At 30.9% G+C, this 15,096-nt stretch overlaps 1 protein-coding gene across 1 annotated transcript; it reads right to left on the bottom strand.

Moving 5' to 3' along the window:
* Window positions 1-9,742: 9,742 nt before the first annotated feature.
* Window positions 9,743-13,362, bottom strand: LOC121988409 (uncharacterized protein At1g76660-like). The gene is made up of 2 exons (XM_042541825.1): window positions 13,221-13,362; window positions 9,743-11,435 (listed from the first exon to the last, which is right to left on the bottom strand). The coding sequence occupies exons 1-2, from the start codon at window positions 13,332-13,334 to the stop codon at window positions 10,398-10,400; spliced, it is 1,152 nt and encodes a 383-aa protein (XP_042397759.1). The 5' UTR covers window positions 13,335-13,362; the 3' UTR covers window positions 9,743-10,397.
* Between the last annotated feature and the right edge of the window lie 1,734 nt (window positions 13,363-15,096).

Raw genomic sequence — 15,096 nt, forward strand, 5'->3', positions numbered from 1 at the left:
TTTTCAAATTCTGCATGTGTGACGACAAACAGAGCCTGATTCCGAGTACTGAGTCAAAAGTTATGCCCGTTTGAAGTTTGAAAACTCATATTGGACTTCAATACGGGTTGGACCTGCATCAGTCTTCCTAGCTTAGAAAAAACTCGCTTTTGAGTTCAGATTAACTTCATTAGCAACCGTCTTCTTCTGAATTTGGTTCCAACTAACCTGCATTGATATGATTCATGCATGTAAACATCTTGATTTAGTTGTATTTTGTTAATCTCTAATGCACTTATTTTTGTTGGTTTTGACCTTTTGCCTACCATCTCTGTGAATGGTATGTTTTTGTGTCTATGACAATAATTTCTTTTGTTATGTTTCAGATATCTCTGTTACTCAATCGGAAGTCAAATTTATATTTTTTGTTTGAATCTGTTTGCTACATTTAGAACAGTAAAAATCTAGTTCATTGCATTTAGTCTACCTTCAACGTATTATCAATTTTAACTGTTGTCTTAACTATCATTGCCACGAGCAACATTTGCACTTTGACTTGAAATTTCACTTCTCATGTTGTAGTTTATGGAAGATCAGCTTGTAAGTGCTTTAATATCTAGTTTTTTCTCCTTTGTTATCTTAATACAGATCATTATTCTGTTCTCTTGTTCTTGGTTTATGAGGATTCTAGATATCAAGGACAAATTATATGCATCCTTTGATGAAATCATTGATTGATTTATTGCTAATCCTCTCTTATTTATCCCTCTCTTTCTAGCAATTAGGATAAGAATTCTTTGTTAGAGTTCTAGGTTTTACATATCTTTTTTTTTTTTTGTTTTGCTTATACCATTAACTAGCAAAATATTACTTTAACAATGTGCTTGAGTAATATCAGTGATAAAGTTGGCTTAATTACAATGTTTGAATTTTGATTCGTTTGGTTGTGATAATTATATTAGGAAATGTAATATATTTTCTAAAATTTATGATTCTTCAATTTTACTTCACCTTGAATTCTACCTATTGAGCATCATAGGATATACTATTTCCTAACAATATACCTTGCTTTATAAAATATTTCCAGAGCACATTTTAAAATAAAGATTATACTATCTAGACATGCATTTCACTTTCATTAACTCTATCATGATAAAAAATTTTCAATTTATATATAATGTTAAATTTATTTAAATAAGTTTTTTTTTAGAATCATTATGGATAAGAGTTGGATGACTTTACCAAGACAAACTGAGGAATATAGAAATGAAGTTGAGTGTTTCTTACAATTTGCATTTTTTTAATGCTAATATAAATGGAATGATTTTATGCTCTTGTGTGTGATGTAAGATTGGTATATTTGTTTCAAGAGAGGTTGCTTATGATCATTTGACGATTGATGAATTTATCAAAGGTTATACTCACTGGGTAGTTTATGGAGAGATAACATATAGTGCATCTATAAACTCTGATTTTGTTCCATCTCAAAAGGATGCAGATGATATGCAAGGATTAGTTTATGAGGCATTTGGGATTCCATAGCATAAATATAGTATTATCAACACATTAGTATTTGAAAATGATAAGGAGATTCCAACTAAAGAGGCAGAAAGATTTTATAAATTAATTGATTATTCACAAAAAGAATTATATCTAGGTTATAAGAAATTCTCAAAACTTGCATTTATTATTTGTTTGCTTCACTTGAAGTGGGAAAATGACCAACAAGATTTTTGATATGCTTTTAAATTTGTTGAGAGAAGCATCCAAATGCAATGGATGATTTGCCTAAGTCGTACTATGAAGTAGAAAAATTGATGAAGCAATTAGGACTTAGTTACGAAAAGATTGATGCTTGTCCTAATGATTGCACTTTGTTTTGGAGGTTGGATAAAGATAGAATTCAATGCAAAACATGCAATGAGCTTAGATGGGAAACATCTTAAAATGATCCTACTGGCGAGAAAAGAAAAATTGCACATAAGGTTTTATGGTATTTTTCAATAAAGCCTAGATTACAATGTTTGTTCATGTCATCCAAAACAGTTTCAAATCATTTTCATGTTGATGTACAAAATAATATCCCACATATTGAAAACAATTCTTAATTTCCAAACGAAAATGATGATATGAACGAAGAAGTTAATGAAGGTATAATATATATGAAAATTATAATAATTTATTGTATTATTTATATTTTGTCTTATATATCTTTTTTATATGTGCATAGATAGTGAGTACTTCTAAATACTAATAGGAAAAAAAAGGAAGTCCTATATTTATGAAAGAAATTTAGGGTCGACCTAGCACATTACCACGCATTGAGATTCCATGTGATGATATAGGGCATCTTATAGGAACAAAAAGAAATAAATTTACTAATATTTTGGATTATTTTACAAGAAATGGTAAGTATTGTCCTATTCATGTTGAAAATTGGCATAAAATGTCAGCGGATAAAAAGAAAGACATGTTAAATGTTATAAAGGTAAATAAATTACTTTTGCATAAATTTTAATTTATGTAATGATAATTTATCTAAATATTTTGGGTAGGAAAAGTATGATCTTCCTCCAAAGACAGAAAATTGGACGCTAAGCTCAATAGGAAAAAAAAATGGAGAAATTGGAAGTCAGAACTTAAAAAGAAGTACTGTAATCTTGAATTATCAATTCAAGTTCGTTTACAACAGAGAGATGAAAGAGCTCATGCAGAACAGTATATGAGACTAATTACTTTATGGAACAAGGAAAAAAATCAAAGGTAGATAATATTTTTTTATTTAGAATATAATTTGATTCGATTCATATATATATTTTTATTTTGTGTATCATGTGTATTTCAATATATTAGGAAAGGAGCAAAAAAAATAAAACTGCTAGAAAGCACAAGATAATGCATCAGACTACTGGAAGGACATCTTTTGCTCAAGTGAAACACAAATTGGTAATTCTTTTTATTCATCTTATAATTCTATACAAAGTTTAGTATCTCTATACTTTCTAAATGGTAGAGTTTGTCTTTTGCACATTAACCTCAAGCAAATTTTCAATTTTCTTTCTAAATTTATGTTGCAGGGTAGTTATGGAAATGCGATCATGCATTATGCATCATTGTGGCAAAAGGCGAATACTAGCCTTTGGGATAGTGACTAGCACATAAGGGAGGCATTTACCTCGGCTTTGCCGAGATTCGAACCCCAGACCTCATTGTGGCAACACCTCATGCGCTAGCCACTAGACTCATCCGAGGGGACATGCATCATGCATCATGCATCATGAATACCTCAATTATTCATTCTCACTTTTATAAACTAATTGATTAATCAAGTAATATGTTTGTAGATTTCTGTAATCTGGACATTGCACAATTCTGTTATGGAAATGTGATCATGCATCATGCATCATGAATACCTCAACTATTCGATATTCTTTTATAAGCTAATTGATTAATCAAGTAATATGTTTGCACATTTATGTGAAAAGCATGCTCATTAGATTTGGACGAACTTGAATATTTGTAGGAAAAAGAAAAGGGTCATCCTCCATCACGAGTTGAATTATTCAAGGCTTGTTTTACTCATGCCAATAGAAGCCCCTCAAGTAATGTTGTAGCAGAAAGATTGGTAAACTACTTTATACTTTTTAAATAAGTTGTAGCAAAAATGATTTATTTTAATTATCATTATATATTTAATAACTGTCAACATATCATGTTTTGATAAAGGCCGCAATGAATGAATTAACAAATCAACTTTCTGAAGATTCTAATGATACAGTGAATCAAAATGATATATTTGCTCAAATCATGGGACTAGATAGACTTGGTTAAGTACGTATGCATGGTGATGATGTTAGTCCATCTGATTTATGGGGAGAAGTTCCTAGTCGTACCACATGCAATCGACTAGTGATGGGACAATAGACAATTAAAAAAAATAGACGAGCAAATTAAAAAGCAAGGCCAACATATTACAATATTAGAAGCCAAGATTTTTGATCAATCAAACCAGAATCCTCTTTTAAATTGCAATAGTAATCAACACACATTACCAACTAGTAATCCACAAATTTTTGTTCCTCGTCATCCATTTTTACGGGTAAGGTTTGTTTAATTACATTTTTATTATCTATTTCACACATCTTCAAACTCTTCAAATGTTTAACTCTTTTACACTTTTATGTAGGTTGGATGCTCTGTTTTGATCAAAAGTTTATTTGATTCAACGAAAATTATAGCAAAAGGAGTGCTCCATCGCATGAATCCAAATACTATAGTAGGGAGACAAGCACTATGACCAAATTTGTGTGAAGTAAGAATACAAGTTGTCCTAGAACCAGAAGAGAGTTTAATTAGACCTTATGTTCTTTTATAGAAGTTTGAGGATACATTTGGAGGAATGATAGCCTGGTCTTATCATCTGGTATAATTTTAACTTTTCATTAAAATATTATATTTTTTTTATATTTATCATGTTATTATAATTTTTTAAAAAATATGAAATGTATTTACAATTAACAGTAAGCAAAGATTACTATTAAATGAATATGAAATGATACTTTATATTTTCTGTTTTGGTATGATATTCAATCTTTATCATTATTTATATTAACTTTTTATTTGTAATATTGTTTTATTTCACTAATACAAATATATTCATTGTATTTTGTAGGTGATGGGTACTTGGATTTTTGTGAATCAATATGACGGTTGAAGATGATTTATTTAGTTAAGTTTTTATTTTATAAGACTTTGTTAGTTCTAAAATTTAACATTTTGAGTGTAGTGTGTAATTAGTTTTGGATATAAAGAATTTGTCATTAGTTTGCATTTCAACATTTGTAACTTTGACTCAAATATTTGTTGGATGAATTTAGATTATTTATTTGCACTTTAAATTATATTTTATAATTTTTTTTCTATTCTAAATGGTGGATAGATTGTGATAATGTATAAAATTGAATTTATGTTATATATTCTAACTACATATTATTGATCAGTTTAAATGTATTTATAAATTATTATAATGACATTTATTAATGTCATTATAGATTAGCTAAGGCGACATATAAATGATCTTATAAATTATCTTTATTTACACTTTTTATTGTCCTTATAAAAAACATAAATATCATAATAAATGAGTTTTGGTGATATTTAACTTTGTCATTATTATGATGATAACAAGACATATATAAATGTCTTTAAAAAAATATTTCCTGACATTATAGAGTGTCATTATATCTTTAGATTGTTACACTTTTGATATTAGTATTGATATTGTATAACAACATTATAAAATGTCAAATTAAGGGGGTCTAAGATGACATCACTTTATAGGGTGTTTTTGGTAGATGCCACCAAAACGCTAGTGTCATCATAAATATACTATAAGGACAATTATGTGTGTCATGATAAACTAATTTTCTTGAGTTTGATTCATTTAAATGCTATTGAACGCTCAATTCAATCTTATTTGATTGTTTGAAACTTTTAATTGTTTGATTAGTTATTGATCTTGATAATTTAAATTTATTTATTTTTTATTTTATTTTATTATTTATTTATTTAATATGTTGATAAGAGTTTTATTAATGAATATATTTCATAAATATTATTCAAGTTGTTCACGGATAATCTGATGTATATTAAGTAAACATAAATAATTATCAAAATAAATATAAATTTTATTCATATGGTTTGATTCATTTACGTCTCTATTCGCATTTATACAAAATATTTATCCTTATTTACTCATTAATTATATTTCCTAATTTTATATAAAAATTGTCATGCATGCCGATTCCACTTTCCATTTACCCCTCACACTTTCCACATTAATTACATTTCCAAATTTAATATAAACTTCTATTCCACGGTACATACAATTCATTTCTTAATGCATTTATTTATTTATCTCTTCTCCTCCCTCAACGAAAATATTTGTTTTTACTCTTTGTTTTTTTTCTTCAATAAGAATATAAATTAAAGATTTATTTATTCATGTAACTCAAATTAGAATGTCAAAAAACAAGGAAAATTAAATTTTAAAAATTTTGAATATAAACATTTAATTTATAATTTAACATCTTAAAACACTAGAAAACTAAATTTTAAATAAAATCTATTTTTTAAAATTAATATTTTTTTTCAAAATTTTTTTAAAGAAGAAATTTTTCATAATATACTGGAACTTCTCATGCCTAATTGATGGTTGAAGAATTTAACCAAGAGACCATGTTCCGGACTATTTTAAAAAAAAAACATATGACAGTCAGGATATTTATGACCCAATATAGGTATATATTTTAAGGGCATCCTCGTCAGTTTTTCTATTACTATGTCTAAAATTTATAATAATTGATCCACTTTATTAAATTTAGATAATCATTTTTCACTATACATTACATCAAATACCTTAAACTTTTCATCATCCTTAATTTTTTATTATTTTTTTCTCTTTCTTCTATTTTGTATTATTATATTTATGGAATGAGTGGAAGGAGAGAGATTAAAAATATTAAATGGAATGATAGAGATTAAAAAATATATTATTATATTTTTAGGGTAGAGTTTTCATTCCTAATTTAGAATCACTATTCATCAAATCTAAATTTAGGGAATGAATAGAATAACTAATACAGAGGGTTTTTAGTTATTCTATTTAAAATTTAAAATAAAATCTTTGGATAAAATAGCTGATGTGAATATTCTAATACTATAGTTGTAATATTACAAAAAATGCCGCATAAATCACAACGATTATTTATCTCTACGCAATCCTTTGTTAGAGGTCGCACTCAATTACAATGTGAAGGAGCATTTAGAAGGCGGTGCTCTATATTTTTATTAAATCACACATGTAAAATTTTAAAATTATTAAATCATGTAGATAAATTTTAAAATTATTAAATTAGGTATCGATTTCTAATTTTATCCTTAGTAATCAATTGATATTTTAGAATAGTCAAATTGATTTGACTCAGTATTAAAACATCAAATTTTTAATCACATTAAAAATAATCGACTGATTTATTTTTTTATCCAAATTAATTTTAAATAAAATTAGTTGATAGACCAAACGATTTTGGATTGACTAAACTAGTTTTTATAGGTTTGTCTATCTCTCTTAATTATATACATGCCCTCAAACGTAAATTTAATGAGTGATACATCAACCAATTTTGCCTAAAATCGGCTGATTAACCAAATGATCTCAAATTGACATTAAACTATTTCCTACGTGTTCCTCTACCTCTTCTGATTATATTCATGCTCTCAAATGTCAATTTGAAATCAATATATTGAAAGTAATAATTTTTTGAACACGAATATGTTTGAAAATTTTAATTCATGTTTAAAAAATCTAGTTGATGGAGCAAATAACCTCCGATTGATATGAAACTAAATCCTATGTGTTCGACTAGTTCTCTTGATCATATTCATGCCCTCAAATTTTAATTTAACCTAATATATTGAGAGCAATGATTTTTTGAATACAAATTAAATTTTTTAAATATATTCGTGTTCAAAAAATTATTTCTCTCAATATGGGTCAAATTAAGTTTGAGAGCATGAATATAATAAGGAGAGGTAGATAAATATATAGGAACTTGTTTTATATCAATTCGAGATCGTTTGATCCATCAACAGATTTTAGATCAAACAATCTCGAATTGACATGAAATAAGTTTCTTATATATTCGTCTACCTTTTCTTATTATATCAATGCCTAAAACTTTATTTGACCCCGTATATTGAGAGAAATGATTTTTTTAGCATGAATATATTTGAAAACTTTAATTCATGTTTAAAAAATTATTGCTCTCAATAAATTAGGTCAAATTAAAGTTTGAGGGTATGTATATAATTAGGAGAACTAGCTGAACACATAAGATCTAGTTTCATATCAATTCGAGGTCATTTGGTCTATCAGTCAATTTTGGGCAAAATTGACTAAGAGATCAAACGATCTCAGATTGACATGAAACTAATTTCTTTGTATTCGTCAACTTCTCCTGATTATATTTATGCTCTCAAACGTCAATTTGACTCAATATATTGAGAGCAATAATTTTTTGAATACGAAAATATTTGAAAAACTCAATTCGTGTTTAAAAATCTAGCTGATGAACCAAATGATCTCAGTTTGACATGAAACTAGATCCTATGAGTTCAGTAAGTTCTCTTGATTATATTCATGCTCTCAAATATCAATTTGACTTATTATATTTAGAGCAATAATTTTTTGAATGTGAATTAAATTTTTCAAACATATTCGTGTTCAAAAAATCATTGCTCTCAATATATTAAGTCAAATTGATATTTGAGGGCATGAATATAATTAGAAGAACTAGCTGAACACATAAGATCTAGTTTTATATGAATCTGAAGTCATTTAGTCTATCAGTTGAAAATCAACTGATGGACCAAATGACCTCGGACTAACATAAACTAGATCCTATATATTCATCTATCTTTGCTGATTATATTCATGCTTTCAAACCTTAATTTGACTCAATATATTGAGAGCAATAATTTTTTAAATATGAATTAAATTTTTCAACATATTCATATTTAAAAAATCATTTCTCTCAATATATTATGTCAAATTGATGTCTGAGAGCGTAAATATAATCAAGAGAATTAGTTAAACACATAGAAACTAGTTTTATGTCAATCTGAAACTGTTTAATCCATCAACCGAATCTTTGCTCTCAATATATTGAGTCAAATTAGGTTTGAGAGCATGATTATAATTAGGAGATCTAGTCGAACATATAGGATCCAGTTTCACGACAATCCAAGGTCATTTGGTCTATTAGCCAGATTTTTTAAACATGAATTAAATTTTCAAACATATTCGTGTTTAAAAAAGTATCGCTCTCAATATATTGAGTTAAAATTGACGTTTAAGGATATGAGTATAATCAGGAGAGATAGAGGAACACATAGAAACTAGTTTCATATTAAATGTCAAATTAACGTTTGAGGGTATAAATATAATCAAGAGATAGACAAATATATATAAACTAATTTTATATCAATCCGAAGTCATTAATTAATTTTATCTAAAATTGATTTTGCTAAAAAAAACAAATCAATGGATGAATTGATTTGATTAAAATTCTGACATTTAGCAAAATCAATTGGATTGCTTTAAAATATAAATTGACTGATAAGAGTAAAATTAAAAATAAATTTAATAATTTTAAAATTTACATATACATATGATTTGATAATTTTAAAATTTTACCAACATGATTTGATAAAAATAGTTAATTTAAATTATCTTAATAAAATATACTTTTGGAATGTTTAAATCTATATAATAATATTATAGTTAAGAAAATAAATAACTTTATTATTTTTAATAAGAATTATTTACATTTATAAATATTTAATATGATATGAAAATATTTAGGGCAACTCAACACGAATCAAACTTTATGATACGCATGGAACCTTCATTTCTTAGTTTATCTGGTTTATTTTAACTGAATTAAACTAAACTTTGAGAATAAGCAAAAAACCATGATCTCAAAGTTTATCCTGCCATTTTATATGCGTCGGCAATTAACTTATTCAAGAATCTATTCACAGCAATTCAGAAACAAGGAACTACAAGCATATTAGAGAACATGTTTTCATATGACAAATACATACTTGAAGTTGACAATAACTGAAGGAATATTTTTGTCATATGACATTGCAGATTATTAAACGGGCAAGACAAGCAAAATTCAGGTAAAATAACAGGATATCTATCTAAGTACCAGTATATACTATTTCAGGAAGATAATGTAAATACATAGAATACAATATATGATGAAATTCTACAACAAAACAGTAGGATTAATGTGTTTATCACAAGCATACATTAGTCTACGAGAATGGAATCACTCATAGAATTTCAGTCTCCTGGTCCTTCAAAATCAGAATCTAGTGGTCATTCAACAGCAAGCAAAAAAAATTTGGTTAATCTACCAGCTAGAGAAGCACTTATCAGAAATTCATCCTAATAAGGTATCGACTTCTCAGAAACTTCTGGCACTTCGTTAATTGGTCTCTACGTCAGAGTAGAGTTGGCCCGACTCAGTTTGTTCACTGTATATTGCTTTGGGTCGTGCTCCTCTCCACCGTATGTATCAGGATTGAGATCAACTAAAGGAAGGGCATAATCAGATCGAGTGATTTAATGACACAGTAAACTAACTGCAATATTGAGTAGCTCTCGAAGGAAACTAAGTATGCAGGTTTCATATGGACACATGTGACCTTCCCAGCCTATTGTGATTGACCTGGTGGTATGTTGCTCAGATTCAATTTGTCCGTACCACATACTTGCATTGTGCTCATACGATCCAGAAAATTGCACAACCTTTTACCCTTTTCAAACCCAACAACTGGGGAAAGCTCTATTGTGGTTTTACTAATATTAAATGGAGTGGATCAGATGGCTCCGCACAATTTTGAGATGTGGTGATTTCATCCACACTGAATCCAAATGATGCCCTGTAAGCTTCAATTTCTTCCACATCTTGTTTGCAAGTTTTATGTTGTTGGCTTCCACAGCTCGAGTGGACATCTGCTTCCCTGGAAAAAGTAAGCTTCCCGGCGGAATTAGGAAATGGTTGCTGCACCTGATCCAAGTGAAACTGTGCTGATGTTGCCGGATAGAAGAAGCTGGAATCAGGATAAACTATGAAATTTCTGGTTGTAGATGAATCAAGTCCAGGCAACTTGGTCGATGCATTCCTGGAACCAGGAGAGCTATGAGTGGGTGTGGAAGCACCCCATTGTGCAGGGTTATCACGCTCCCAAAAAGGAGAATACAACCTAGTTCTAGGGGTTCCAGAGGCAGGTGATATTTGGCTGCTTGAAGGACTCGCAGGGTACAATGGACAATTCACTCGGAGATCAGTAGCAACCGAATAAGTTGATGGCAAATAAGACACTCCATTGGCTTTCCCTGAACCAATAATATCCATAGCTGATGACAGAAACCTCGCATAAGGTACATCGGGGGATGATGGTGTAGTAAAGTAAGCAAGCTCTGGTGGAGGGGTCAATGGAGCCGTGGATGGTTCTGTTGTAACGGTAGAAAACACAGGAGGTGACACCAACTGAGTTTCATGAGCATATGGTCCTATTGCAAACATGGTTGATGATATTCCTCCAGGAGAATTGGCTGAGACTGACAAGAAACAATTAGGTGATTGGGCTGTTGAAGGGAGTGCAGAGTTTGAAAATGATGCTGGAGATGAAGGTGGCGCGAGAATGGATAAGTTCAGTGCATTATTTTGAGTAGAAATTCCAGAAGATGTAGATCCATTTAAATGGCTAGTTGATGTGCTCCCATCTGGAGTACGTGATGCAGGAACAATCTGTTTCACTCGTTTTCGTGATCCGAAACAGAAACAGGACAGTCCACAAAAGCAAGCCACCCATCTACTCTGGTAGTGAAAAGGAACATGAATACCCAAAAAATGCACATGGATCAGCATATTACAATTTATCTATGAAACAAACTGAAAATGAACCAATAATGCAAACAGAATCCACACACAAATCCTTGCAACTGCCTAGAAGTACCAAAAAGGAACCATGAAATTATAATATATTCTGATCTACTTTAACCTATTTTGGCTCATTGTTTGTTCTCTACCTACTATGGACAAGGAAAGAGGGATGCAGGAGAAATTGGCACACGACTTTTCTTACGGTTGTTAGGAAAATAAATTGTTGGGGAAATATCCTAGAGGATGGGGATAAAAGGAAGGTGAAGACAAACAACAAAGCTTTGGACCTTCTTTATCCTCAATAGGGCTAAAGTTAGGCCCCACTAGAATCTCAGGCTGGCCAAACCAATTTATGACACACATATTTCAATATGTTTAAGAAGCAAAGAACAAACCAAACAATAAATTTTGAGGCCGTTAATGATCATCTAGAAATTTAAAAAAAAAAACCTGAAATCAATAAAGTCATCCTCACTGTTAAATACAGAAATAGTTACCAGTAGTCTTTCTATATTAAGTTTTGAGAAAATGATAATGAGCAATTTATATGAAAAGAAGTAAAATGACAAGTTTTAAATTTTAGAACAGGAAAATTATTTTCCATTTCTAGTGAACTACTAGAAGGGGATCCTTGGTGCACCAGTTAAGTTGTTACTTTGTGATGTAAAGGTCGTCGGTTCGAATTCTATAAAACAACTTTCCCAAAAAAACAAGGTAAGGTTGCATACAATGGATCCTTCCCCGGGACCCCGCATGGCAAGAGCTTCGTGCCTTGGGCTACCCTGTTATTTTCTAGTGAACTACTACTCAAACAAGAGCAAACATTGAATAAAGAATAGAAACAAAGGAAAACCTGTAATCTTCTTGCCCTACCCAGTAAAGCAATATTTTAACTGTTATATAAGGGCCATGGTAAGTTAGATGAACACAATCATAAATTGACATTTTCCCCTTCTTTGTTTTGTATCTTGTTCGTTTCTTGTATCAATGAGTTGGGACACGTGAAAATTGGAAATGTTGCTGATAATTGACAAGAGAAAATGTATGCTCCAGCAGCATAATTATAAAATTATTGGAATATATACATTCTACAAGATAGCAAATGGATATTGGAGCATGAAGCCAAAAAAGTCATTTGGATAGATATACTCCATTTCAAGAACAGTAGAAATTTGTCAGTCAATTAGTTAGAATTGTAAGGTCAGCCGTATCAGTCAGTTAGTGCAAGAAAGAGTTGTGCATTAGCAACCATTATAATTGGCATTAGTGGTACATAAACTCTCAGAATAATGAGAGAAACAAATAAAGGCCAGTAATTAGATAGTAACCAGAGCATCAAATAAAGGCCAGTAAGTTCTGATAAAAGAGCATTTTTATGGCTCACTATCAAGGTTCAAAAATTTTCAGCTCTATAAACTTACCTGAATAAGTGACAATTCAATCCAGAAACCAGTACTCCGCTTTAAATTATTCAATTTTCTTCTAGAAAAAAGTTACTTTTTCTGAGAAAAAAAAATACTGATGTGATACAAAATAGAGGAATGCAAAGTATGTCCTTCGACCAGAGGGAAAAAACTGCTCCATTATCTTCCCCGATTGCAGCAAATCAAAATCTAAAATGCACAAAATCGCTCGAACGAAGCAGATCAAGTAGCGAGTGTAGAGCGTGAGATAGAAAGAAGCAGCCGAACTTGGTGAAGCGCGGGAAAATTTACGTACCCTCTCACGCCAGTCCATTCTTGGCTCCAAAGAACGAATAGCGGTGGCCGGCCCGGAGCTGATGGTCGCCACCTCACCAGTGCTGTTTCCTCTGCCGCCGCGGTTCCCTGCCATCCTACTCCTGCTCCTCCCCTCACATTATCATCTATGCTCTGATCCACAGCAGATCGGATCGGATTAGAACAGCTTGTTTAAAAAACATGACGATATACATTGAAAAAGGAAGGAAAGTCTTGCCTTGGCCAGTTTTGCTTCAGAATTTGCTCTTGCCTGGATCGGTCCCTTCCGATTCCGCGGCTCATTTCTTTCATCTTCTCATGCGCTGCTTCCGCCGCATTCGCTCACATTTCACGCCCTCACTTCACCACGCAACCCTACCCTTCAACGCTTCCAGAAGCACTCTCGACTCTCGAGGCTCTACTCTCTCCCTCCTCTTCTTCTTCCTCTCCTCCAATGGACGTCCTATCCAATAGCATCTCTATATTCTCCTTTAATCCTTTTTGTCCCCTCTCTCTCTCTCTCTCTCTCTCTCTGCGCTCGGTTGGTTGCTTGCGTGCGTGAGCAAGAGATGCGTGAGCGAATCCGCGCCGCTACATGTATTAATAACTTCCGTTACGGCTGAGTTATAAAGGAGTCGGAGCAGTTGGGGGGACAATAAAAACAGCTAGAGCATCCCTAGACTCGGGATAAAACTTAAAAGGAGAGAATATTTATAACATTTTAATAACAAAAATTAAAAGACCAATCTTTTTTTTTTAAAATAATAATAGCAATAATAATTAAATTAAGGGTGTGTGAGCAAATGGGCAAAACGTATAAATCTAAAATGACTTAGATCACGTTTGGTTTGGGATGCAGAATTGGAATGGAATAAATTTGAGAGTAAATTGGAACAAGAATGAATTTAGTTATTTTAATATTGTTATTTAATTTATAAGTTGGGATTATATATGATTGTCAAACTGCCATCTAAATTGATATGATTTATGGAAAACTGTAATGATATTTTATCCTCTAAGAAGTTATAAGGACAGTTCATAATTCTACCATTATGTCTAATAAAAAAAATAGGAAAAAAAAAATGAGGTTTAGGGCAAAATAAGACCTGAGAAGAGGTGATACGATGGTGCAGCCAGAGGTGTCGATGTCGTCGATGACCTGCTCGGAGGTGGATTGGGAGCTGAAGTTGCTCGGCTAGCGAATTCCGATGATTTCCTTGAAGCATCCTATTTCTATGAATTGGTTCTTCTTCGACAAATTAGAGATTAAAGGGAAAGGATTTTATGTTTGCGCTTGCTGAGGTTGATCAATATCGATCGTCTTCCTTCCCTGTTGTCACCTTTGCCTCTGTGACGCGTGCAACAACGGTGCGACGGAGGTGTGCCCTGATTGTGTGGAGATGAGAAATGAGCAGTAAAAGAAAGACGGAAATGAATTCTAAATTCACCACTTTCATTGAATTTTGTCAATTTCTGATTATTTATAAATGATTCTAAAATTGTTATTTTTAAACTTATTAACTAAATATTTTATATTTCTATTATGTCATTCTTTCATTATCAAATCCTTAAATCAAACATCACCTCAGAATGATAATATTAAGCAATTTACTTACTAGGGCATCTTAATATTGAACTAGATAACAATTGATAGTTTAACCGGTCGAAAAATCTTAAACTTTTAACTTTCGAAGCTGGTTATGATTCGTGATTTAGAATTGTTGACTATGAGTCAAGTTATGGATCATCAACGATTTGATAGTTTGACCATTTTTAACTCTTGATCTTCTCTCAAAATTCTTCAATTTGGATTAAAATAATTAAGAGATGAGAGTAGAAAAATTAAGAGTAATGATTAATTAATCATATTTATTAAT

This window comes from Zingiber officinale, chromosome 6B, assembly GCF_018446385.1.
Source record: "Zingiber officinale cultivar Zhangliang chromosome 6B, Zo_v1.1, whole genome shotgun sequence".
Taxonomy (NCBI): Eukaryota; Viridiplantae; Streptophyta; class Magnoliopsida; order Zingiberales; family Zingiberaceae; genus Zingiber; species Zingiber officinale.